Source organism: Musa acuminata, chromosome BXJ3-7 (genome assembly GCF_036884655.1).
Source record: "Musa acuminata AAA Group cultivar baxijiao chromosome BXJ3-7, Cavendish_Baxijiao_AAA, whole genome shotgun sequence".
Lineage (NCBI taxonomy): Eukaryota > Viridiplantae > Streptophyta > Magnoliopsida > Zingiberales > Musaceae > Musa > Musa acuminata.
Window position 1 is genome coordinate 41059901 of NC_088355.1, and position 27179 is coordinate 41087079.

A 27179-nucleotide genomic window follows, 5' to 3' on the forward strand; every position below is an offset into this window, starting at 1 on the left:
TGCATCGCCTGCAACGAGCTGGCGGAGCTCGGAGCCGGCGAGAGGGAGTGAGGGATGACTCAACGATCCCTCCGTCCTGGCGGCCCTTCACCCACTCTCCCTCGCCCTCGCGTCCGCAGCCCGTCCCTTCGTCGTCTGCTCCCCCCAAGATATGCCTCTCCCTCTCTCTGCCGGATAACTGCCCTCGATTTCTTCCCCTTCGGCGGCCTCCTCGCTCTCGCCCTCGGTACCTCCACGGGTCTCATCGTCGTCTACTCCCTATGCCGCGAACTGATCAGGTGAGTCACCCTTCCTCTGTTCGTCATTCTCACGTCGCCTTGTGTTGATTTCTTTCTTGCTATGAATGTTGACATCGATCTAATTTTGCTAGGAAACCGCAAGCAAACGCGGCCTCGTACAAGATTACATTTCTGAGGAGCTCTGTGTGGTCTTGCCTGGGGTCGTTGCCCTTTTTGATGGCTCGGATTTCTTTCTTAGTCCTAAAGAGTAAAACAAGATGCTTTTACATTTTGATTGATTTCCTAATGCAAACTACCAGCTTGCCGTTCTTCTTCCTCCTCATTTCTCACTGCTCTAGCATTGTATTGGTAGAAGAGAAAAAAGATCAAGGATTTGACTTGAGACTTCCTCTGAAAATATTGTTTTTATTATTTTATATGGCCAAAAAGATAAGGATCTTGACATGTTTGTGATCCAACTTTCAATGCGAAGGGTTTGCTTCGGAGATGGTTTCAAGAGGCTGAATCATGAATGTGGGAGAATAGGTTTCACAAATCGGAGTCAGAGGATGAAACTTCCTACCGGAGGATACCCTTTGAGCTCTGGAACGTTGGCAAGTTTGCAACTCGTGCTGATGCAGCTATCGCAGGGATAATGCCACCGCCACTCTTGGAGCTCCAGGTGATTTAATCTTTGAGCCTTTTATGCTTCCATGAAGTACTCATACTATGTGCTTCGACCGTGATGGATGTGCTCTGAGTTGATTCTGGTATTGAATTCAGCTCCTTTTATTACTGGGCGGTCAAGTCAGCTCTACTATGGTGTGATTACAATCGGAAATGCTTCCGTGACATCTGCTTACAGGTATGTTCAGCTTAGCCTTGCCTTTTACCTGTATTATTCCTGCAATGCAGTTTGCTTTACTTTGATCAATTACTAGCAGTCTCCTGTCCGTAGAATAGTTTGGACTATGATCCAACTGGAGACTGAGTTGGTTCACAAGTAGGATGAGGTGCTCATCCTTTTCTGTCCAAAGAACTTGACACCATGTTGAACTACTTCACGTTCCCCTACGTGAGGCTCGTTCGGAAGTACAACAAACACATATAGATCAATCTTTTGTAGCTTGATTGGAAGTAGAACAAACATACAGACCAGACGATGATGGAAGCAATAGATGTTTCTTTCATGTTTTCCATGAACAAACAAACAAGCACTTCTCCTCTCTTCTTGGTCTCGTTTCCTCTGACTTCTCATTCCCCTGTTCTCCGTTTCTATAACCTCAACTCCATCTTGCATCAAAAGCTTGTACTGATGATGATGTGTTGGAAGCCAAAGTCCATGGCTTCATGATCTATTATATCTTACGTGACATGCATAGCTACAAGTAATCAACAACAAGGAGATTCCGGAAGCTTTTGCAGTGGGCCAGTTTTTTAGCCTATTACTCTTCAGAATTATTTGTCTTCTTTGTCTCTTCTTCTTCAATTAACTACGTCCCAAATCATACTCATTCTTGGTGTCCTAAAGCACAGTTTAGAAACATATAAACTAACACACAGGAGAGGAGGAAGGGAAGACTTCAAACCTGGAGTTGTTTGTTGCAGGTAGCTTTTCTCCTTCTACATGGGCATGGGTTGAAGTGATCAATCAATAGCCACCAGTAGGTCTCTACAAACATCATCAGAAGCCACAAGTCTCCCTTTTTCTCTGTCCCAACGTTCATGATCAAGATTTCTACCGAGTTGTCATGAAGATTAGAGCAATGATATTTCCATGAAAGGACAGACGTACACAGGAAGGTTAGTGGAATTTGTTGCGTAAAGAGAATGGAGACCAGTGGATAAGCCTCGTTTCAGTGAGCACAGAAAGAATAAACATACTTTTGCTTTTAGATATGCTAATTTACATGAGAAATCGAATCTGGTGGTTTATGAGAATAATGTGTCCTTCGTTTCTTGTTCCTGTTTCCTCCTAATCTCTACTAGGATTGATGGTTATGGGTGACACAAAAGAATCAAAATTCTCCAAGTTAAAATGACTTGTGATGGGAATCGAAACAGTTCCATAAAGTTGTAATGTCGTCCATGTCGAGGATCAATTTTCTTCTACTTGTTAGATTGATTATGACAGGATTTGGAAGAGTCGTGTTTTAGCTTTTGTCTAAGAAAGCTCAAAAGAACTTATTCATCTATATCATATCATGAAGACAAAGAGGCTTAACTCACAATCTTTCAACCAAAAATTCCTTGGTAATTCTCCATCTTACATGGTTGTATATAATATAGCATTGAATAGTACATCCATTATGGTTTGCCAAGAGATATAGTCTTAATGGATGGATAATTAAGCTATTATTGGCTTAATCGAATCACTTAATAACACTAAAGTTAATTCCACTATGGTTCAACATAATATATATATAGTCTAACACAAGTATTCATGAAGGAAGAAAACACCAGGAAATAATACTTTGATTCTTCTATAAATGTGTCATATATGTAGTGATTTTAATTAAAAATAATAATATATAAAGAATACTTAGAGTGCTCATGGATTTCTCATTAGGTTATCTAGAGATGATACTCCCTTAAGGTTTCTAAGAAAGGTGAGATGATATATAAGATAATTCCAGAGTCTTTTAATTAATCTTAAGAAGAATTTGATTCTCGCGAATGATGTTAAATATTACATCAACTTTCTAATAAAATTTTAATTATTAATCTTTGAATATTCTTTTGGTTTCAATTTTTCTTCCCTCCCCATTACTAATTTGAATATCATCTTTTAAAACATAAATTTAAGAAATTATAAGTCAAATAAATGATAAATTAGTGCTAACAAAAGTTTTAATAAAATAGTTAGGATAACTCAAGAGTCTTATAATTGATCTCAAATAATTTTATTTTTTTTATGATTAAATCTTACGTTGAGTTTTCAAAATATTTTTTAATAAATAATCTCTAAATATTCCTTTGGTTCCATTTTTTTCTTCCCTCTCCATCATATCCTTATAAAATTGCTAATTTCAATATGATCCTTTAAAATATAAGTCAAATAATCAAGGAACTAATGCTAATGAAAGCTTTAATATACGAAGAAATATATACTATATATGTCAAACCCCCTCCATTAGAAAAAGAAAAAGGTTTTAAATTAGTTAATCTATGAGCCCAAAACATCATCACCAAGAAAAGTCAACAAAAAAATCATCCGGAACATATCCCCTCAAGCAAAAAATTCAACCATGAAGAAGTGTGCCCAACAAGATGTTTTAATCGAAGGAATAATAGTTCGTACCTTATACATACATATGCCATCATTCCCCGGAAAGAAGAAGACATACAAATTGCAGTACACTAATAGTTCGTCCATTGCCCACTAGCGTTTGTCTCGTAATCCCTACCTCTAACTTGTCCGCTCTTGTAAAGATGTCCTACGCTTTGTTTATCGGCGAGCGATGAGGGGAAACGTGCCATTAAATGGTACCAAAGAAGGTTCTATAACTTTCTTACATAAGACATTTTCTTCGTGTAGAACTAAATTCTCACTCCTTGTAACTTTCTCACCATCAATTTTACCTATTTATAGGGTTCAAGATGTATCTCATAAATGTTATTCAAAGATTTAATACAATCTTTATTGACACCTTTTTATCGTGTTTTTCCTTATACTATGTGTATTACTATTCGAATTAAAGATATTTTTCTAGACTCTTTTTCTCCTCTCTCTCGGTTAGGTTTTCTATTAAAATCTTATGAAAATTAAAAAAGAGACGTAAAGTAAAATGATAATAAGTTAATATTTCAATTCGATATAAGCGAATAAGGATACAAATGTTAATTTTGTTATATTTCAATATTTGGCATGAATATTTTTATATTATAGAGATTTTCTAATTGATGCATATTTTCCTATCCAATACAATTTTTTTTTAAATGAAAAAATTATTATATTAAATAAATAAATATAATTTAGATAATAATATACCAACCAATCAAAAGTCTCAATACATACTGCCCAATATAGTCATTCATTGCACATTTTCACCATATTTATTTTTCCAGCAATATATAAAACAAATAAATCAAGTTCTTCTTCTTCTTCTTCTTCTTCTTCTTCTTCTTCTTCTTCTTCTTGGTGGCATGATTGCCGTTGGTGAAGGAGTTTACAGCTTCGATTCTCATGCTTCAATTGACATCTGTTGTGATAATATACCACCAATCTTCGGACTGTCACATTCTCTAAAGAATATATGCTAGCTTGTGGGGATTGAGGTGCGGACGGAGTGTGATGGAGGCACAACTGAACTGAAGAAAGCTGAAAGGCTGGATGCAATAATTGAAGCCATGGGTTCCAGCCATGGGAAGGAGCAACTTTTATCCCGGTCATCTGGCAGTCACACTCACTCCATTCCTCACCAAAAGCCATCGAGGAAAGGTATCATCATGCCATCATGTCTCACCCCCTCCATTTCTAATACCTGCAAAAGTAGCAAGCGGTAGATATGGAGGGCGTGCGTGCGTGTGTGATTCATCTCCCTTCCCCCCCCTCCGTGCTTTACTTATACCCTTCCCACATCCTTTCGTCTCCTCGTCGCCTCCTTTTTATAAAGCCCATCGATAGATTTGGAGGTAGAAGAAAGCTGTGAGGAAGAGAGAGAGAGAGAGAGAGAGAGAGAGAGAGAGAGAGATGAGCGTCATGAAGGCTCCCATCAGGTGTTGCATCTCCTGCATCTCCTGCATCCTGCCATGCGGGGCGCTCGACTTGATCCGCATCGTGCACGCGAGCGGGCATGTCGAGGAGATCAGCGGCACCGTCACCGCCGGGGACATCATGAGAGCCTACCCTAAGCATGTCCTGCGAAGGCCACTCTCACCGTCGTCGACGAACGGAGTCGTCGTGCCGGAGGCCGTGATACTGCCACCCAGCGCTGAATTGCGGAAAGGGAAGATATACTTTCTGATCCCGGTGGCGCCCCCGGCGCCGGGCAAGGCCCGATCGGGGATGAAGGGAACGACGAGGAGGAGTTGGAAGAAAGAAGCGGACAGCGAAGGTGGTCAGGCCACCGAAAAGACGCGGCTGCTTCACAGTGAGCCGTACTCATCGGACACCCTATCGAAGAAGGCGTCGACGCAGACGTGTAGGCGGCGAGGGAGGATCGCGGTGTGGCGGCCGCGTTTGGAGAGCATCTCCGAGATCTCCGACGACCTCTGTGTGAACTTCTGATTCCCCTGTCATTTGTCCTTCGTAGATTTCCCTGTCGAAGCCATTTCCTCAGCAACCGTCTTCACGAGACGGTGACGTGATCTCTGTAAAGATACATATAGCATATCTTTATTGGATTTCTCCTCTCTCTAAGTTTCAACTCGGTATTGGATTTTTGGCGTCGAAAGGAGTGATGAGAGAGAAGTCGCCAACAGTAAATGACCAAACGAATGGATCATCGGTGAAAGCGGGGATGGCGAAAGGTGTCCCAGTGCAAAGGATACAGGGAAGACCATCACTCGTCGATCCATACAAAGCATTGTGAAGAACGTAGGAGTTCGTTTTGATTTGATGCGTCGTGTGGGCTTCGACCTCCCAGGAAGTCCCTGTGAGTAGCTTTCTGGTGACCATTAACGTCTGCGTAGCGAAGATGAGGCGAGCGAACAGATGGGAACTGACGCTGTGGGAGATGATAAGAACCTTACACGCCATGAACGGAGGGCGCAGGGGAGTTGAAGCCCCCTTCCTTGCCATGAAATGACCCCCCTCGGCAGCGTAGACTCTCTCCGAACACGAATGATAAAGCCACTGCGTCCGCCGTCGAATGAGCTCTCGTCCTCGGCCCGGCCCACATCACTCAAACACGAAAATTAAAGAGAAAAATAAGAAGAAAGAACCGGTCGTTCAATGGATCAAAGCAAATTCCTGCGTCTTCTACAGAAGATTTCCGATCACGAGGAAGAGGTGAGCTTTCCCTTCCCCGACGTGCGAATTGTTCTCTCTCTTCTTTTATCATGGAAACCACCAAAAGCGGACGTTCATCGAGCTTTCAGAAATCGGTCTTCCAATGAATCCTAACTTTAGGCTACGAATCATTTCATTATCTTCATAGATGGGAAGGTGGAGGAAGGCAAAAGGTTAAGCTGTAAAGACCTGTTAATTGACGAATTACGAGGCCACCTTTCCAACCAAAACAGTTCCATCTTTCAGCAATGGAGGGACCTTTTTCTGACAAAGAAAGATTCAGCGATGCTTCATGGATTGACTCGGTCATCACTGTTGTTAGACTTATTGCTTGGCATCGATGTGATGTTTGCCTCTAAAACAAGTATGTGTGAATCGGTCATTGTGTTATTCTTTCCTTTCAGTGCACATTATTTACATACTAACCTATTCATTATAATTGGCAATATTCATAATTCAATTTAATGCATTTGACTTAATTTTATTTCTTTATATAAATGTATATATGAATTCAATCATCATTCCGTTGTAGTCTAGTTGGTTAGGATACTCGGCTCTCACCCGAGAGACCCGGGTTCGAGTCCCGGCAACGGAAGTGTTTTTTATTCTTTTTTTTGGTTAATTAAACATGGTCACTTTATACGTATATGTATGTGTATATGTATGTGTATGTGTATCTGTATCTGTGTGGTTTTGGGTGGTTCTGGAACCTTCTGGTCTTTGCCGCAGTCACAGCCAAAACCCTCGCTTGCCGACCATTCGTGGTTGCGTCCTCTGCGCGACTTATTGCTTTGTCGTTCAGGAAGAGAGAGAGAGAGAGAGGCGGTGGACATGGCGGATGAGGAGCAACTCCGGCTGGATTTGGAAGAGCTGCAGCACCTGGAGAGCGTTGCCAAGAGGCCTCGCGTCGCCTCCCTCCTCGCCTCCGAGATCCGTAACATCGAAGCCAAGGTAATCTGATTCGGCTTTCGTCCCTTCGTCATCGGATGGCGCCCTAGCGTTAGGGTTTCGATATATTTCCCTGTTTTTTCGTTGATTCTCTGTTGTTCTTGGCGTTCTTGCTGAATAATTATTACCTTTGCTTTTCTTTCCCCGTTCTTTCGTCATTGGATAACCCCCTTACGGTTTCAGTCTATTCCCCTGTCGATCGTTGTTATTCCTAGCGTCCCGCGGAGCGTCTATTCACGTTGTTATTGGCGTTCTTGCCGAATGATCTTTACCTTTGCTTTTCTTTCCCCACTTTCCCCCATCCTTTCGTCGTTGAATAACCTGTTAGCGTTACGGTTTCGATCTATTTTCCTGTCGATCGTTGTTGTTCCTGGCGTTCCGCGGAACAATTCGTAGCACGCCGATTTTGTCGTTTTAGATTCTTTATTTTCTGACCCCCCCCCCATTCATTTCTTTTCGACATATCTTACGGTGCTGTTTTGTTGTTTCCCATCGATCTTTTCTGGCTAATAATAAGATGAGTTGATCACATTGGTGATCCTTGTGCAAGGTTTATTTCCTAATCCATTTGATTTATTACTGATTGATTTTTGTCCAACTTTTTTGTTTAATAATTGATTGATATGCAGTTGTCTGTGGCAACTGCGGCGGTAGCACAGGCTGGGGTTTCTGCTGAAAAGCCGTCGGTGGCAGTGACTGCCTCTAGGAGTTATGTCACGCTTGGATCATTCAGCTGGGATCAAGACAACGACAAGATCAAGGTATGGTGTTTTGTTCTGTCTTCTAGGGCTTCCTTCTTGAAATCGAGTAGACAAAGATATAAAGTCTTGGACAATACTAAACTATATGAAGAGTCCCTGAAAAATAAGGCATCGAATCGATACATTTCGAACCTAACCTAAGGCATGTATTAAAGCCTAGTTGCCCCATGGACCATGTCAATTATCACGCTCTCGTCCATGATAAATTCTAGTTTAATACTATTTAAGATCTATACGAACAACTGCACGACCATCTTTTTTAAAGTGTAGCTATTTCCTACGATCATATGTAAAGAGAGGAATAGATTTTGTCTTTTTATGAGGAAGTTCCTTAATGATCAACTAGAGCTTTGTCTTCTTCAACCATGTGCCAACTTGATCCTTGAACCAGTTCACTGGTGCTTAGCCCAAAAGCAAACCCAATTTTCCTTGCGTAGCCTTATCCGGAACTACATGTGTTACAGGATTGTCTACTGTTAAAATAAAACAATTTCCTAAAAATTGTCTCTGACTTCTTATAAAACATAATAAACAACAAATACTCTGTACATACCTCCTGCTAATGACTGAATAATGATATTGTGATCTTAACTAATAGAATATAACCTGTTCATATCTGAAGTCTTACATTACATATTCAGTACATCCAAAACGATCTTGATCAACAAACACAATCCTATGTGTATATCCTCTTATGCTTGCAGAACCTATGGTGAATAAGACAATTCCAAAAGAGTTGCTAAAACCCATACAGCCTTTTTCATGATGAAAAACCGCAACAGTTCTGTTATTTCAATGGAAAGATTGAATATATTCTTTACTGATACAGAAACAGGGAAAGATAGAGGGTTTAGACTTGAGAAATAGAAGAGGAAGAGAATGAAAAAACTAATGACCGTAAATTGCAACCCTATTTTGCACTTGGCCAACATATTTTCTTTCTGTTCTTAAATCCTAGTTGGTTAATAACGTATGATGGCCTATGGATATGATCTTTTCTTTTTTCAAGTGACCTACCATCATTTTTGTGTGTTAAACCGAATTTATGTCAAGTATATTATCATGACGATTAGAAATAAACACAGCAGTAGAATACCAAATGACCACTACTATATAGCAAGTCTTATTCTTTAACTAAGGCAGAAATTTTAACTAATTAAATTGATTTGGATCTGAACTATACTGCACTAAAATGATGGACTCTAGCTAATATTATTATTCTTGAATTACAGTAAGATTTAAATATTAGTAGCCTTCTTTAGCAGCATACAGATCTATGCCTGTGAAGTATTTGACCTAATAAGACCTTCAGAGATGCATCAAAATAGACATATCATTAGAATTCACCCTCTTACGAATTTTTAGTTTTTTGTATTTTCCTCTATTTGTCGAGATACTTATCTATGCTTTACAAAATGTCAGCCTCAAACACTTTGTGAACATTCTCACTGCATCTTGTTTATTATTTTCTCATGCGTTCTTATTGATTTTGCTTCAGCCACCAAATAATTGGAATGATCAGTGACTTTGACTTCTATTTGTGTCATCATGTGTTTTAGTCAAGAAGCCATGTCTGACTTCATTTGTCATTACTTTTCCTTCTTTAGAATGCTGCTTTGGTTCCATATCATGTATACTTGAGAGTATGGTGATTCTGCATGGATGTCTTTCTTTCAGATATATGTGTTCCTTGAAGGTGTGGATGAAGAGAAGATGGAGACCTTTTTCAAGCCAATGTCCGTGGACATCAAATTTCATGATATTCAGGGAAAGAATTATCGATGTGCCATATCAAAGTTAAACAAGGAAATAGTCCCTGAGAAATGTAAAGTGGCAATTAAGCCCACTAAAGTCATTATTACACTCTTCAAAGCTTCAAAAGGAAACTGGCTAGATCTATACTTCAAGGAAGACAAGGTAATCCAGTTATGTTTGTTTTTACGTTTACTATCAGCTTTACTTGTTTAACTCCAAATGGGCCTTGGTTTTGAACTATTTTGATGTTGGAAAGCCAAAAGGATGCTAGGACTCGAAGGATTAGGATTAGAGTTGGTGGAGTAGCGAAAAGAAGGAATAAAACATAGATGAGAGGCTTGACATGCCTTTAGTAGAGAGAGAAAAGAAGGGATAAAACCAAATTGAAATAATGAAAGCAAAAGCAATGCAATTTCAAGAGTATACCTACCTCTTTTTAGGAGAGAGAGAGAGGACATTGATGTGCCTTTCTTGACTATCTTTATATTTGATCATGTGGTTGTTCCATTAGTTTCCGTTGTTGGGTCGCTCCAATTTATATCAGGTACTTGGTAGTTTGGGGTTTGATGGATCAGGGTTTTGGGGGGCTTTTATATATAATGGAGAAATTGAAATGATAGGATAATTAGGTAAAAGACCAAAGGAAAATAGGAGATATATAAATTGAAATGATATAAAGGAATTGCAAACCTGTTAGTTGAACCTTGCTGCTGGTATCTAGATCCTTGATGCCATTTCGCTATTGTGCTACCAAGCCATCTTTTTTTGTTTTGCAGCTGAAGCCAAGTCTCGACAAAGACAGAGACCCCATGGCAGGGATCATGGATCTGATGAAGGTGTGAGGTCTTTCTTCCCCGAAATGGATTTATATTTGTTTTGTGCTCTTTGGGTGCTGAGGATGAGAGATTAACGTGGTACACATGTTGTTGCAGAATATGTACGAAGAGGGCGATGATGACATGAAAAGAACAATTGCAAAGGCGTGGACTGATGCAAGATCTGGTAAAACTGTTGATCCATTGAGTCGAAGTCTTTGATCTTTCGATCATTTTCAGCTCCCATTTGGGGGTGCCAAATTTTCTGGTCGTCTTTGTTTCATGCTCCGTTAGGCACGATTTCGGGGTGTTGTGTGATTTCCGTTAATTGCTGGAACGATTTGTGTTATTTGGTCCTTCGAATGCATATCCATGTAGCAACGTTTGATGCGAATTTTTTGAGTCCATTGACTGGAAAGTGCCACTAACCAAACCGTAGCAAACAGGAAGATAATAAGATACTAATTTTGTTGCTTTTCAGAAACTATCACTTATAAAACCTATGTATTATAAAAATATTAATAATTTTTATATAATAAATAAGATTAAATAATATGATTAAATATGATGAAAGATTGATATATGTTTTGTTAGATTATATTCGTATTATGATTGGATTAATAATATGAACCATAGTTCTACCGATTATGATTGGATTAATAATATGAACCATAGTTTGGTCGATGCACCAGTATGGATTGGATTAATAATATGAACCATAGTTCTACCGATGAAAATTATTTATAACTTCATACGAAAATTATTAACATAAATAAAATAATAAAAATTATTTATACCACTTAATTATGTTAAAAAAATATTGACATATGACACGTACAGATCACAAACGCAAGTTTGAAACAAACTTCCTAAGATAATGGAAGACAGCCGATGATCATCGTCGCGTAATTTAGATTCAGTACACTGACACGTACAGATTAGCCAGCCGTGTTTTCTGCAATTGCACGCTGGTTTTACGTGGCCATAGAGGGAAACTGAATTTGAGTAAAGAATACGTTTGGATCAATAAACAGAAAAAAAAAAAAAAAACTTAATGAAGAATTTGGCTGCCATAATCCTGATTGAACTTTTCATAACGGTGGGCATGGAGATGGGCGGACGGTCTTGTGTTTTTCAAAGCCAGCTCGATGTCTCCAGGTGTCACCGGACCAACCTCCGGCAACTCTGCCACCAACAACAATCATCAAAATCATCAAATCTATATTACACTATAGATTCATAGTAACAACCACAATGGAAATCCTGCAAATTAAAATACCTTGTAGCAAGCCGAACACGTTCTTTACGGTATGTTTTTCTTATGATATGATGAAAAATGGCACGAAGATGCTCACCAAAAGAGTAGGTTTTATATTGTCATCTTACCTTGGGAGTTTGGTAATCGACATTAAGCTTAAGTTGGATTTCAACTCAAGCACAAGTTGACAGTGTGGCGTCTAAGCTCAAAGACATGGACATGCAAATGACAAACAGAACAGCGAAGAATACTAACCTTCCTCAGGCACATTATCTTGTCTGCCTTCGAGGACCATCATTAAACGTCTCAATGGCTGCATTGCTGCCTCTTTGCATACCAAACGGATATCTGAGCCTGAATAACCTTCTGTTCTCTCAACCAGGAAATCATATGGAATGCCTGCTTCACCAGGCGCTGATGGCAACAGCTCCTCAAACATGGCACACCTTGCTTCTGGTTCTGGAAGAGGTACCAGAATCTGATCAATCAGTCATGGAAACCTGTCTGCAGAAATTCTGTTTAAAAAAAATGATTAACACCAGCCGCTGTATTCTTTTGTTATCAAATGAATTAAATGGCTGTACATTTTTGGTTATTATTCCATTGCTTGGTTACAATCCAGTGTATCCGAAACTAGATGAGATTCTTATGGCTAAAATCTAGCAATCTTGGCTAATCATAACGGATCATATCAATACATGCATGCATGGTTCTTTTTCTAATTTTTACACATTGTTAATCTTGAAAGTTATAATTCTTTAGATATACTGCAAGGATACTCTCTTCTCGAGACGCCGCAGCATAGCTGCATCCAGTTCCCAAGGTAAATTTGTTGCTGCTAGAACAAATACGAGATCATCTGTCTTTGTCAAACCATCCATCTGCAATGAAGTCACAAAAGAATTGTGATCACGTTATGCACTCCATCAATAAAACTTTCTCAGCAAAGCTACAAAATGTAACTTCCTTTTAACTGTGACAAGCATTCCCTTTTTTTAATAAAATTTATTTCTTTAAAGAAATACAATTTATTTCTTTAAACCATAATAAAAAAATTTTAATAAAATTTATTCCTTTTTTATATGTCCTAAAGACTTAAAAAGGCAAATTTTATCATGACATGTAAAAGAAACTCTGCTCACAAACTATATTCAATCAGCAACCACAGCTCAAAAATGTTGACATGGAAATAGCCTCAAAATATATGGTTTATAGATACTTACAGAAACCATATCTGTACCTGTATAAGTAATTCGGTCTTCAAACGTCTACTTGCTTCATGCTCGCTTCGTGCCTCACCACGTTGACTAATAATTGCATCAAGCTCATCCAGAAAAATGGTAGATGGTGCATGGTGCCTTGCAAGCTCAAACAAGACTCTCACGAGTTTCTCTGAATCACCTGCATTCTTAGGCAGACATGTAACACTGTAGCACTTTTACAACACTAAATTGAATGACCACAAGAAAAGTAAAATTTATTTTTACATCATTGCCTAATGTGTATTCTAATTTGTACTTCACAAGGTTCAAAAGTGGCAATTAACAGAAAATATTTCAATTATGAAAAATGAAATAACTCAAAGGCCAAAGTTAAGAGCAAAACATCAAATGAAGCAATCAACAAAACAATGTCAATTTCGTAATAAATTAGTTGAACAAAATGATTGAAATTTAAATCATAGTAGTTGATACAGACTGGTTTTTACTTACAAGTCTAATGACTGATATTCCAATGTGAATCTCTTTTGCTCTCTGCTTCTAGTAGTACAACTACCAACCCGTATAGACATTCAATATAATGTATGGTACCATTACCAACCCGTAGTACAACTACCAACCCATATGCTGACTAGTATCTGTGCCGCATTGAGATTTCAAACCTTGGTTTTGCAGTCAGAAGGAACACAAGGTTCACAAGAATACAAACCAAAATTGAGATGATGTTCAAATAGCACACAATTCTTTCACTAACAAAACACAAAGGTATGTGAAATCCAGCATTAAAATGGCAGTCATCAGAACAAAATGAATTAAAAAGACGAACAAAATGAATTAAAAAGACAAAACGTGACGAGCAATCTCAATGACTTTACTCATTCAACTGAGAAAATCAAGTAATGTCCCAGAAAACAAGCGCTGAACAGAAAACAGAACTAGAGCGATCATGGAAATTATAGAGGGAAACGGTACATGTCTTTCCGCATGAACATACCACGCCATTTGCTGACAATTGATGATGCTGAAATATTGAAAAAAGTAGTTTTGCACTCAGTAGCAACAGCTTTAGCAAGCATCGTCTGGAAAAAAAAAAGGAGTTAAAAATTTGGTTGCATTTAAATGAATATAGCATAAATTTGAATGGACAATATCCTACAGGTAATCTTAAGTATAATAAGAAGGCTGAAAACATTATCATACTTCATATATACGTATCACGTTAAGACCATATGCAGTAGATGCTACCAACAGGATCAAAGTGCCAGGAAAATGTAAGCATAGTCAAGAGATCAGGACTTTGAAGTTTGCATGGTTTTAGACGTAATAAATATACAAGGAGTAAAAAAAAAAAAAAAATCACACGTGAGGGTCAACTTATGATGCTCATCTTAAATGGTAAATTGAAAACAAAATACTATGAGGCTGATAAATGAACTTCTATATAACAAACATTGTGCAATTAGAAACATGAAAAAATTCACTGCAAACAAAGAAATTCTGATCCTTTCTATCTCATATAAAGTTAATATGGGTTTGCAATACGATAAAAGAAATGTTAATCAAATTTCCAGGTAAAATAAATGACAAGAAATGAACAACTTTCAAGTTCAGAATGAAAGGTAGTCATGGAAAATTTATGGTTGTTTACTGAATGAATAATCAATTGATAAACTGTGGTGAATTTTGAATAGTTGATCTTTGTATACAGAATTATGCTTATGCCACATATTTTGCAACATAGGTGTTAGGACTCTAGCTTGGAGAGTCCTAATTGAGAGAGACATTCATGTAAAACTGTTAGGACTCTAGCTAGGAGAGTCCTAATTGAGAGGGACATTCTGTTAGGACTCTAGCTAGGAGAGTCCTAATTGAGAGAGGCATTCATGTAGGAGGTGTTTTCTTAGAGAAGAATTAGGAGTTGTAAGGGAATAGGAGTCTTGACTAGGAGTCCTATTAGGAGTTGGTTAGAAGTAAGAGTCTTAAGTAGGAGTCCTATTAGGAGTTAGGGTTTAGAAGCCCTATAAATAGCCATGTATTCCTTCTCTTTTCATAAGCAATAGATGAATCTTTTCTGCAGCCTTTGAGCAGCAACTTGGAGGGAGGAACCCCTATAGAGTTCCAAGGAGGCTGATCCCCTAAAGAGATCAATCCCAAGTTTAGAATCTACAAGGGTTCTAACACCTGGTATCAAAGCAGCGTTCTTGGCGTCTCGCTGCCCTTCCACAGCCATCCATCAACCCTCTACAACCATCCAAAGCAATTCCCACAATTGCTTAAAAGATCATCACCGAATTTCGCCATCATCTCCACCACCGCGGATCATCCTTTGATCTCCTCGTGAATTGCAACAGGTTCAGGTTTCCTACCTTACTGCTGCTGCAATTTAGTTATCCTTATTCGAAAATCCAAAAAAAAAAAAAAATCGTTCCTATATTGCTGCATAAACTTTTCGTCACAAAGTCTTCATCTCTACGACGAAAGATACATTGCAGAATTCCAGCCGCATAGCACCATCTATTTGATCTTGCTACTATGCTTTTTCTATCCAAATTTCTACGAAATTTTTATGACATCTTTGACACTTCTTAATAGTGGATTTCCCTTTGGTTTCATCGAAAAATTCTCAATATAAACTACTGATCTTTTATGTCCAATCTGCTGCACTTGAATTGCAGAATTCAAGCCGCATAGCACCATCTGTTTGATCTTGCTACTGTGCTTTTTCTATCTAAATTTCTACGAAATTTTTATGACATCTTTGACACTTCCTAACAGTAGATTTCCCTTTGGTTTCATCGAAAAATTCTCAATATAAACTACTGATCTTTTTTGTCCAATCTGCTTCACTTGAAAATCTATGCTGCAGAAAATTTCAGCTGCATATCGTTGCCTTAACCCATCTATTTGCAATCTTTTTTGAATGAAATTTCTTATACACTTCATAGATCATCTTGACTTCCATCTAAGATTGATCTATTAAGAAATTCATCTCTAAAAACGATTTTATGTTGCTGCAAATTTTCATCGTAACCCGCTGAAATTTTTCGACGATAATTCTGCAATTGCAACTTGCACCAATTTCCTTGCTGTTATACTGCCGAAATTTTCTTGATTAAATTCGATATCCTTACTGTCATATAAACTGTGATTTTTCTATCAATTCCCTCCTCAATTCTCTCAAGTTTTTGGTGGAAATTACGTCGAGAAACCGTTGTTTCTTCGACGACAATTCTACTCTTACAAGACAGCACATACTTGCTGCAACTTCCACGGATTTCTATCAAACCTTTGCTACCATCTATCACAGATCCAAAACTTTCATCCACAGCCCTAAAACTCTACCAAACCACACCCTCAAACTGCACCCAAAACAGCCACAAAATAAGCCTAAACCGCAGCCTACATCCACCAATCCACCAACACTTTCGACCATCACTTCTCTCAACCTATACATGCCTTTAACCCAATAGCAAAAGAGAGATCTTAACATCATTGATTTGGGGCCATATACTATGGCATCTAAGGAGGCAATCAATGCTAAATTCGAAGCCTTGGAGGCGCGAATGGAGGATAAGATTCGGACGCTCTTTGCCGAACTCAGATTGGGCCGACCACTAAGCCCGAAGAAATCATATCAAGGAGAGAGCTTTGCCCAATCACACCAAGCCCGAAGAGATGACTTCCAAGGGAGGGTAGGCTCTATGACCAACCCCAACTATCCATGCATGAGAGTGGACTTCCCTAGATGGGAAGAAGGAGACCCGATTGGTTGGATCTCGCGCGCGGAGCGATATTTTCGGTACCACAAAACCGCGGATGTATTTATGGTGAAAATTGCAGCTATACATCTTGAAGGGGATGCTATACAGTGGTTTAAACAGTTTGAACATACTTATGGAGTCCTTTCATGGCAACAATTCAAAGAAGGACTGCTGATCCGCTTCAGACCAACCGATTACGAGAATATTGACGAACAACTAGCAAAGATCCGACAAACCTCCACCATTCAGGAGTACCAAATCAGGTTTGAAAGGTTATCTAATCAAAATCATGATTGGTCTCAAAAACAACTATTGAGGACCTTCATTGAGGGCTTGAAGCCGGAGATCCGAGGAGAAGTTAAAGCGCGACAACCGTACACGCTTATGGCAGCCATCTCTTTCGCACGACATCAAGAGGAGCAATTGAACCATGAAGCTCGGAGGACTAGGGTCGCTCCTCAACCACTAATATTGAAGCCCTCAGCCCCCCCTACTGTCGACCAAGTCCCTGTACCAAAGAGGTTAACAGGTGAAGAGCTTCGGGAGCGATATGCGAAGGGGTTATGTTGGCATTGTGACGAGCCGTGGAGCCGTGAGCATCGCTGTAGTAAAGGAGGACTTCTTATGATTGAACCGATAGAAGAAGAGGTCATTGAACATTCAGAAGAGAGCCTTGAACATGAAGAAAAAGATGCAGAAGAAGAGCCACAACCGACCGAAGTTACGGTACAAACACTAGCTGGCTACTCAAACCCGCAAACGATGAAAGTTGGAGGCCTTCTCAAACAACAACCGATCACTGTTCTCATCGAGATGGGCAGCACTAATAACTTCCTAAACAGTAAGGTTGCTGTCCATATGAACTTACCTATTGAGAATTGCAGCAAGTTTGTCGTTACGGTCGCCAACGGACGGATTTTGAAGTGTGATCATAGGTGCCCGCAGGTGAAACTATTGCTGCAGGATCAAGAGATAATTGCAGATTTCTTCCTCCTCCCTCCTGATGATTATGAGGCCATACTCAGAATTAAATGGTTGATGACATTAGGTGATATTTCTTGGAATTTTATGCAACTATTTATAAAATTTTACAGTAAGGAGAAACAGGTGATACTGCATGGGAAACGTGAGGGCGACGTAACGATGATTTGCACACAACAAATGGAGAAGGTTTTGCATAAAGCATGCAGCAGTTTTTTAGTACAACTTGAGCAGCAAACTAAGGGAGAGCCAACAAAATTTGAAGATCCAAATCTACTTCCTATGCTTGCTGAATTTTCAGATATATTTGACGAACCGCGCAACCTTCCTCTTAACCGTCGGCATGATCATTGTATAACGATTCTTCCAAGCAAATCTCCAGCAAATGCTCAGCCATATCAGTATCCACATCTCCAGAAGGATGAAATAGAAAGGATTGTAAAAGAGATGCTCAAAACAGGAGTTATTCGGCCATGTTGCAGCCCCTACTCTTCATCGGTTCTCCTTATACGAAAGAAGGATGGAATATGGCGATTATGTGTTGATTACCGAGCTCTCAATGGCATAACCATCAAGGATAAATACCCTATTCTAGTAGTAGATGAGTTGCTAAGGGAGCACAAATCTTCACAAAGTTGGACCTTCGATCCGGGTATCATCAAATACGAGTATGCGAAGAAGACATACCGAAAACCATCTTTTGAACACACAACAACCACTATGAATTTTTGCTTTCTTCAAAAGAAGGTAGAATATCTTGGGCATATCATATCAGAGGAAGGTGTGACAGTAGACCCCTTCAAAATTGGAGCAATGCAAAACTGGCTGACCCCGAGGAACATAAAATTGCTACATGGCTTTCTGGGTTTAACAGGCTACTACTGCAAGTTCATGAAAAACTATGGAGAGATTAGTGCACCAGTTACTTCCCTACTGAAAAAAGATGTCTTCCAATGGTCGGATAGAGCCTCCGCTGCCATCAACAAACTTAAAACAGCCATGACGACGACGCCGGTGCTAACACTACCAGATTTCAACCGACCCTTCATTATTGAGGCCGACGCATCTGGAGTCGGAATTGGAGCCATTCTCATGCAAGATGGTCAACCACTCACATACACTAGCAAGGCATTATCTCCCTCCCATCAAAATAAGTCAACATATGATAAGGAGATGCTTGCCATTGTGCGCGCAGCAACGAGGTGGAGACCCTACTTGATTGGTCGACGATTTCAAATTAAAACCGACCATAAAAGCCTCGAGTACTTTTTGGAGCGAAAGATATCATCCCCTGAGCAGCAAAAATGGGTAACAAAACTTCTTAGATTTGATTATGAAATAACTTACAAAAAGGGGAAAGAGAATGTTCTTGCAGATGCGCTTTCGCAGCTACCCGAGCAAGCTGAAGTTTCGGCTATTTCACTTCCGACCAGCAACTTTCTTAAGGATATTAAGATGGAATGGCAGGAAGATTCAGAGACTAGTAAGATTATAAAAAAATTGGAGGAAGCACCAAGCTCCGTGGCTCATTACAATTGGGACTCAAAAGAATTACACTATAAGGGACGCATTGTGTTTATGATAAATTCTACTTGCATCTTCACGAGTAGATTTTGGACCAAGTTATTCTATATGCAGGGTACTAAATTGAAAAGGAGTATGACATATCACCCACAAATCGACGGCGAGACAGTTGTAAATAGGTGCTTGGAGACAGCCCAAAGCTACCCACCAAATATGACTACCCAAAGAGAACTCCAGACCCAGCGAAGTGTCATTATTGATCGATGGATCGTGACTCGACGACGACGACCCATTAATGAAGTTCTAATACAGTGGGCGAACCTACCAATAGAAGATGCCACTTGGGAGAACTTTGACGACTTGAAGATCAAATTCCCAGAATTCATGAATCATCAGCCTCGAGGACAAGGCTGATTTAAAGAGGGCGGGTCTGTTAGGACTCTAGCTTGGAGAGTCCTAATTGAGAGAGACATTCATGTAAAACTGTTAGGACTCTAGCTAGGAGAGTCCTAATTGAGAGGGACATTCTGTTAGGACTCTAGCTAGGAGAGTCCTAATTGAGAGGGGCATTCATGTAGGAGGTGTTTTCTTAGAGAAGAATTAGGAGTTGTAAGGGAATAGGAGTCTTGACTAGGAGTCCTATTAGGAGTTGGTTAGAAGTAAGAGTCTTAAGTAGGAGTCCTATTAGGAGTTAGGATTTAGAAGCCCTATAAATAGCCATGTATTCCTTCTCTTTTCATAAGCAATAGATGAATCTTTTCTGCAGCCTTTGAGCAGCAACTTGAAGGGAGGAACCCCTATAGAGTTCCAAGGAGGCTGATCCCCTAAAGAGATCAATCCCAAGTTTAGAATCTACAAGGGTTCTAACAATAGGGAACCAAGTAGCACACTAATAAATACAAAAAAAAAAAAAGATAAATGATGGCGACAGAGAGATTGTCATGATAATATTAAGCATACTATACCAGAACTAACATGGTGAAGCAGGCATTTGCTGTCAAAAAAATGGACAAAAGGGCTAGAGACGGTGCAGGTGAAAACTGGAAAATTGGGGCACTCACGTGCTGTGTAACGATACATGCGTTGAAGGTGCAGGAGACTCATCATGGAAATTCTATCTTAAAGTGGGATTCACATATTACCAGGGTTCTATTGTAGTAGTTGTACAATTGACAAGGGTAATGAAAATTGAAATGGAATCCGGGGAAAAAATTTTCTCTAGAATCACAATGTAAAAGGATGTTAGAAAGAATGAAATATATATGGATTCTTTTGAATGAATAATGGACTTGGATTTGGTTTCAATTAAGCATTTTTAATTTTATTCTAGCTGTTTTTTCTTTTTCTATGGAATCATTTTAGCACTTGATAGGGGGTATTACAAGAAAATACAAGTTGCCATATGGCAACATCTCCTATGTTTCCATTCTATTTTTCTAGATTGCTCAAGGAAATGGAGAAGAAAAGCAAATAAAGAACAAAATTTAAAGAAAGCAAACTTTGAGTTTGATTGAAGATTACAGATCTTAATTAAAGAAACTGACTCTTGAAAATCTACAAATGAGAAAAGTCTATCAATAAAATATCTTATCAACAAAGAAGATTATCTTGCCAATATAAACCTGAAAATTAACTCTGTAAAGGAAATTATAAATGACTAATTTTGCCTTGATGTAATTTTCTTAATTTTATGACGTTCTTATATTTATATTTTCTTCTGCATCTTATACTTGGGAGTCTATAGAAATAAGGAAGAGATGATAATTGAGGAACTAATGACTGATAACATTTTACGTTATGATGTGTGGATGTTGTGAGGCTATAATCATCCCCTGAAGTGAATTAGAAGGACTTATAATGAATCTAAGAAATTCATTTATTTCTTATATTCCTAACCCCTCTCCCTGTATATTTTCACTTTTAACTCCAGCATTACATAATCCTAAAATCCCTGCTGTCTTAAACATTTGACTATTCATGATCTATCAAATACCAAATTGTTGAGAGCTTGATATTATTGAAGCTTCCCAGCATTGAAAATTAGTGCTACACTCTCATGATCAAGTAAAGCTAGACAAGAAAGTGACATCAATGCCTTTCTCCACAAGACTGGCATGCATTTAAATTTCACTACTTGTAATTTCATTCTCTTGAATTGGTTTTTCAGTGAATTGAGTGTGTTCAATCAAATCCTTCCCTGACAGTTGTTTTTTCTTTTTTCTTTTTCACCAAGTCTATTCCCAATCCCTTGAATTTTTGTATCCTTTTGTTTGCCCTATATCAATATGTACTGCAGAAATTATCTTAAGGAAGATGGTGATCAAAATAAAAGCCAACAGATTTATTACTAAGTGAATATAAGGGAAAAACAAATTTCTGCCAAATATTCCATAGAGAATAATATCTGGAAAAACCAATTACTTCCATTCCAAACTTTTTAGCAAAAGCAATCAAATGATATAAAATTCATAACTTAGGTGCTGGAAAACTGTACACATAACAGAAAAGCAACAACCTCTAAATAAAATGTTCCTGTATCCACTTGAATTATTGTCAATAGTATAAAGAGGAGAATACAACTGTATATATGGCTTGACGAACCTTTCCTGTTCCTGGAGGGCCAAAAAGCAAAATACCTTTCCAAGGTGACAGAAGACCAGTAAAGTACCTGAAAGTAGCAGAGTATCATTGTTTTGTAAACTGTAATCGTTAAATTTCAGCTATGACCTGAACTTTTGTGGATATCAATGGAGGATTAGCATTTTGTAATACAGGATGACAATACCTTTTTGTCACGATACATTCTGTGTTGTGAAGTTCAACACAACCACTTCTTGGTCAACAAAGATTAAAATTTTTGACAGACAATGCATTAACCAACCAATTCAGCATGGCATGTCAAAGTAGATTAACTTGTAGCTGAACTGAACTTGGAAGTAGTTCAACATAAAAGTTAGTACGATGAGAAAGTGTCTAGCTATTAAGGATGTCTTAACATAGTTAGCTCTATATGATCCTAGCAGATTTGGGTAACCTTGTCTGAGTAATTTTATGCAAGTATTCTGTAGAACTGCATGTGTTTGAACAGGGTATGCTTCCCTGTGCACTTGGAATTGGATGGACAACACATTGTTGTACACCTGCTTGAACAGAGTGAAGATTTTCATATTAGGATCATCTCATATGGTACCAAATTAAGCTCATTTGTCTTTCATTATTCTTTCATCTTTTACTTCAACAGTTCCACTTTTTCTCACTGCACCTAATACCTTCAGCTTTAATCTACTAGTATATAGCAACGCTACAATTACACGTCTCTCTAAAGTTGAACTGTGATTCCATTTTCTTCATGGACAAGTTTATCCTTGGTCCATCAAATATTCTTATGCCTCATATAATTGACATTGTGCTGTTGTTTTCCCTAATCAAATGGAGTTGCTCCTATTTACACAATTCTTATTTTCTTAACTTCATGAAATTGTGCAAACTAAACAACATAAACCATAATGTTGGAGATCTAATAATATTGTCACTAGAAAAATATGAAAGAAACTACTTCAGTTATAGAACGAAACACTATTTACAGAAATGACTGTGAATGCACATCAAACCTCATAGAAAATGGGAAAAGGTGATCATGATCTTACGGAACTAGAAGCAAGATAAAAGAATCTCTAAAATATAAAAGCAATGAAATGTTGTTCCGATTCAGCTTAGCACCAAGATCTACTTTAAATGCTATATTATAATTTGACAATATTATGGCTTTCTTTTACAAATTGAATAGTAAATTTAATGCCCTTTGCAAAACTAATACCAAACTTGAACCTACTTAGGATATTTTATGGGCATGACAACTGCTTCTTTCAGAAGTCGTTTTGCATTCTCTAATCCTTTGATACTTTCCCATTTCACATCTGGACTCCCACGAACAATGTCTCTGTAGACAACAACATCTGATTATACAAGTATCAACTGAAGTATTCCTTCGAAATTTAATAATAGGCCTACAAAGGTGTCAGCTCTACGGTGCTTTACAAGTTGCTATGCAGAATCTAGATTTACCTGCATAGTGTCTCTGCTAGGGTGCGCATTTCTGCAGATTCGAAAGGTGGAAGCAAGGACCTCTGGCTGCAAAAATAAAAATCAAGAATATCGAAGGTCCAGTTACAGCGTTTAGCATATCATCTTATGTATGGGCATGAATAGACACCCAGTTACTAGGTTTCAAGCTACAAGCACTACAAATATGAAAAGAAGTACGGAACATAAACATTTTGATCTTCATAAAATTATATTAATTTAAACATCCCATAGAAGGTAATACCTAATTGGTTAGCAAGAAACAAGTTTCCTAAGAATAAGTCTCCTCGATTTAAGATGATAGTGCTCCAATATATGAGTTCTCTAGATTAATTCCACATCAGGTATGCAGTTTAAATCAAGAATAATTATACATTCAACTTGAACCCGCTAATTGATGTCTGTTACAAATATGGTCTTCTAGTTTAATCAAGAACGCTCACCCTTACTAGTCTGTTACCTCTTAGAACTCAAAAAATGAAGTGGCTATCAAAAGGTGGTGATTTTTTTTTCCTGCCTTGCAAAATGAAATCAGATTAGGAAGATCTAATCTGCAACTGAATATGTAACTATTTAGTCATCTAGAAGAAATTATATATTTCAGAGAAAAAAATATAAAACTATTATAATTGTCGCCATCCAAAATTGCTAAATGGTTATTTGCAAGTCATAAAGAACATTAACAATAATAAGTGAAGATCAGTTTTGTTTCTTTTAAGTCGTTCATTAAGCAATTCCTAGTATTACCTTAGTAAGAGATTCAGCAAATTATAGATTACCCCCTATAGATAGACCACTTTAGCATCCCGGTCCCTAGACTTAAAAAATTTACATTGGAATTCCTATAATTATAAAAGTGAAACATTTAACTCCAACCATCGATTTTACGGACATAATATACAACACGTGCAGAAATAACACGAAAATGATGGGCAAAAAAGTAATTTCAATGTCCCAATTATGTTTCGGTGGTGGTGGACGGCGACGCCACTAGAGGCCGCGGGTGGTTGTGGTCGGTGAGAATGTTAGGGACTTCTGCGGCTTCTTGCGGGGGGAGGAGAATAAGGAAGGAGAGCGACGACGAAAGATAAGGCAAAAGGAGAGGAGGAAGAGGACAACGCAGATGCCGACGCTCTACATCTACGTCGGTGCCACTCGGCAACTGCGTTGGTGCTAACGTAGACGTAGAGCGGTGCTGCTCTGCATCTGCGTCGGCGCCGCTTTGCATCTACGTCGACGTCGACAACGATGCCCTCCTTCCTCGATCCCTCATCCTTCTTCTCCCTTTCGCTGCTCGGCATGTGCAAGTGGGGAAGAAGGAATGAGCGATGCAGAACGTTATCGGTGTCGACGCAAATACAGAGCGATTGCGTCAGCACCGATGCAGATGCCGAGTGGCTCTCTGCATCTGTATCTACACCAACGCCGATGTAAATGTCGAACAGCCCTTTCGCCGTTCTATATATGCGTCTGCATCGACACAATTGCCAAGCAGCGCCGACGCATTTGCTGAGCGACGCCGACGCAGATGCAGAGTGTCGACATATACGTCGTCCTCTCCCTTTGATTCATCTCTCATTGTTGCTCTCCCTCCTCATCCTCTTCCTCCCCCCACAATAAGCCGCAGAAGTCCTTAACATTCTTGTTGACCACTTCGTCGTTCTCGTTGACCACAACCACGCACAACCGCCAACATCGCTGCTATCCACCACCATCGCCGCTATCCACCACCATTGAAAACGTAATTGGGACGTTAAAATTATCTTTTTACCTATCATTTTTGTGTCATTTTTACAAGTTAAAATTATCATTTTGCCTATTGCTTTTGTCGGTTTTTGGTAAAACCAATGACGTTAGGGTAAATAGAGTTAAATGTTTCACTTTCATAACTATAGAGATTTCTGTTGGTGAACTGATGCGCCGTGGTTGATGAGTCAGTGCGGCCTGGTCCACGGGTCGATGTCGGGAGTCTTCGGTCGGCTGAGCTGGTCGCCAAGGTCGGTCAAGCCCTCGGAATCAGGGTGTTGGCGCCGGAATGTTGATCGACGTCTCTCGGCCCGGACGTCGATTGGCGGCTCGCCAGAGGGATGCTGGTTGACGACTCCCAGGTCGGGATGCTCGTGGCTCGAGGGTGGTCGCTTTCCTGCAAGGATGGCCCTCGTCGGGTGATTGCCGACTTTGACCCCTCCGATGAGCAAGTCAGTGGTGGGTTGATTTGTTTTTGCCTCCCCCTGGGTCGGATGCCGGTCAGGGGCTTTTATACTATTGTACGAGGGCCGATCGTACGTGGGTTTAGCATGGCGATCGATCCTCGAGAGGTGAGATGGTACCTTTGTGCGGCCGCCGTCCCGGGACGCGCGGAACGACGCCATGTGGCGCCGTCCCGAGCTTTCTGGGATGAGACGAAGCGAGCACGCCTTGGTACGGATTTTGGCTCGGCGCGTGGGGGTGCTCCTCTTGCTGACTTGGCTGTAGCGTGGCGTGGCATTGATCGTGACGTGGTCAATATACTTTATCAATTTCAATATAATTTTTTTAAGTCTATGTACCGGGATGCTAAAGAGTTCTAACTATAACATGTAATTAGCCATTAGAGATTACACGATGAATCATATAACACAAAGTTCTAGAACATGCCAGAATTTTACACTGACCAACCCTTCTAGAAAGTGAAGATGGTCATAATAGTGACCTCAAGATCGGAAAAAACACGTGAAGATCTATTCAAAGAAGCTGCTTAAACTAACGCATTGCGCCACTTTTTGATTCTACACGGATGCAATATCCAAAATCAAAATAAAGAAAAACTCGAAACAAGCTAGTGAACCTAGTGCTTAGTGATCGGTGTGTTCCTTACGGTGTTGTTTCTTGACCCCTGTCTGAAATAGCTCCTGCCCGTGGCTCAATCTTCCGCTCCTTCAGACATCAACAGAAGAAGGAAAGAGAAGGTAAGATCAAATGCGGAGACCGCCGGTCCACTAAATGCATCAGAGAACGACAACAAATCAAAACGCACACAAGACGAGAAGCGCGGGGTGAGACCCACCGACCTGCCGCTCGAACTGCTCATAAACAGCCAAGTCGGATGAGGGCTTGATGCTCCCGTTGGCGGTGACCGTGCCGTTCGCGCGAATCCCACCATATCTCGATCCAGAACTCGCTTCCTCCTCGGCCTCCCCCTTCGACAGCCTCTTTCTCCCGAGCCGCACATCGTAGAACAGCTTGAAATCCTAGAACAATCAAGATTGTTCCAAGAAAGAATCAAGAAGCCGTCACGGAAATCGAGAGGGCTTACGGTATCCAAGAAACAGAGGGGAGGTGAAAATACCAAACAAGAGCTAAATAAACGATCAACAAAAACCCTACAGATCAAGAGAAGGCGATCGGGACCAAAGCTTGGAAACAAGACAACAAGTCAAAACCGAGTCAAGATCGCAGCAGGGGTTGGGAGGGTCAAGATGGGGAACGGGCTTCCTCACCTCGAATGACCATCGAGTGAGCGAGGGCCGGTCTTCCATCCTTTCGCTTTCGCGACAACCCTCCCCCGAGCGAGCGAGAGCGGAGGGGATCGAGTCGCTCGCCTCACCGAGGGAGAGTCCAGAATGCGAGGGCAGAGACTTCGTGGTCGAATATTATTTATCGATCATCTGTTGGCCAAATTGCGCAGAGATATTAAAGAAATGCCGGCACTTTATTCACCTGCGATCGCAGTAGGAGTGCATGCCAGCCAGCTGTCGAGTTTCCTGGACCCACCAGAACAGAAAAAAGACAACCGAGATCGAATTATCGGTTAAACAGACAAACCAAACAAACAAATTATGATAGGATTAGAAAAGAATAATAATATGGAAAGAGAATAGTCGTCACCAACAGACATGAGTTGGTGGCAATAATGTCGTGGA

The 27179-nt window shown here is 39.6% G+C and overlaps 3 protein-coding genes and 1 non-coding gene across 5 annotated transcripts; 3 read left to right on the forward strand and 1 right to left on the reverse strand.

The window, feature by feature from the left end:
* The first annotated feature begins 4733 nt into the window (after positions 1-4733).
* LOC135642085 (uncharacterized) lies at positions 4734-5587 on the forward strand. Its single transcript, XM_065157908.1, has one exon. It carries the CDS (start codon positions 4912-4914, stop codon positions 5446-5448), a length of 537 nt encoding a protein of 178 aa, XP_065013980.1. The 5' UTR covers positions 4734-4911; the 3' UTR covers positions 5449-5587.
* A 1106-nt stretch (positions 5588-6693) lies between these two features.
* On the forward strand, positions 6694-6766 carry TRNAE-CUC (transfer RNA glutamic acid (anticodon CUC)). The gene has a single exon. It is a non-coding gene; the product is annotated as a tRNA-Glu (tRNA).
* A 149-nt stretch (positions 6767-6915) lies between these two features.
* Positions 6916-10844, forward strand: LOC135642506 (uncharacterized). Its single transcript, XM_065158713.1, has 5 exons — positions 6916-7122; positions 7749-7880; positions 9558-9797; positions 10412-10471; positions 10568-10844. The coding sequence occupies exons 1-5, from the start codon at positions 7003-7005 to the stop codon at positions 10670-10672; spliced, it is 657 nt and encodes a 218-aa protein (XP_065014785.1). The 5' UTR covers positions 6916-7002; the 3' UTR covers positions 10673-10844.
* Positions 10845-11304: 460 nt separating this feature from the next.
* LOC135643647 (uncharacterized) lies at positions 11305-26915 on the reverse strand. 2 transcript variants are annotated; one of them, XM_065160872.1, is made up of 11 exons: positions 26757-26915; positions 26328-26507; positions 26135-26193; positions 23260-23325; positions 23027-23134; positions 21796-21862; positions 13923-14007; positions 12949-13109; positions 12488-12589; positions 11964-12186; positions 11305-11635 (listed from the first exon to the last, which is right to left on the reverse strand). In XM_065160872.1, the coding sequence occupies exons 1-11, from the start codon at positions 26793-26795 to the stop codon at positions 11502-11504; spliced, it is 1224 nt and encodes a 407-aa protein (XP_065016944.1). In that variant the 5' UTR covers positions 26796-26915; the 3' UTR covers positions 11305-11501. The 2 variants fall into 2 exon arrangements, with proteins under 2 accessions (XP_065016944.1, XP_065016943.1); XM_065160871.1 differs by having other exon boundaries at positions 12949-13135; positions 13901-14007.
* Positions 26916-27179: the final 264 nt, after the last annotated feature.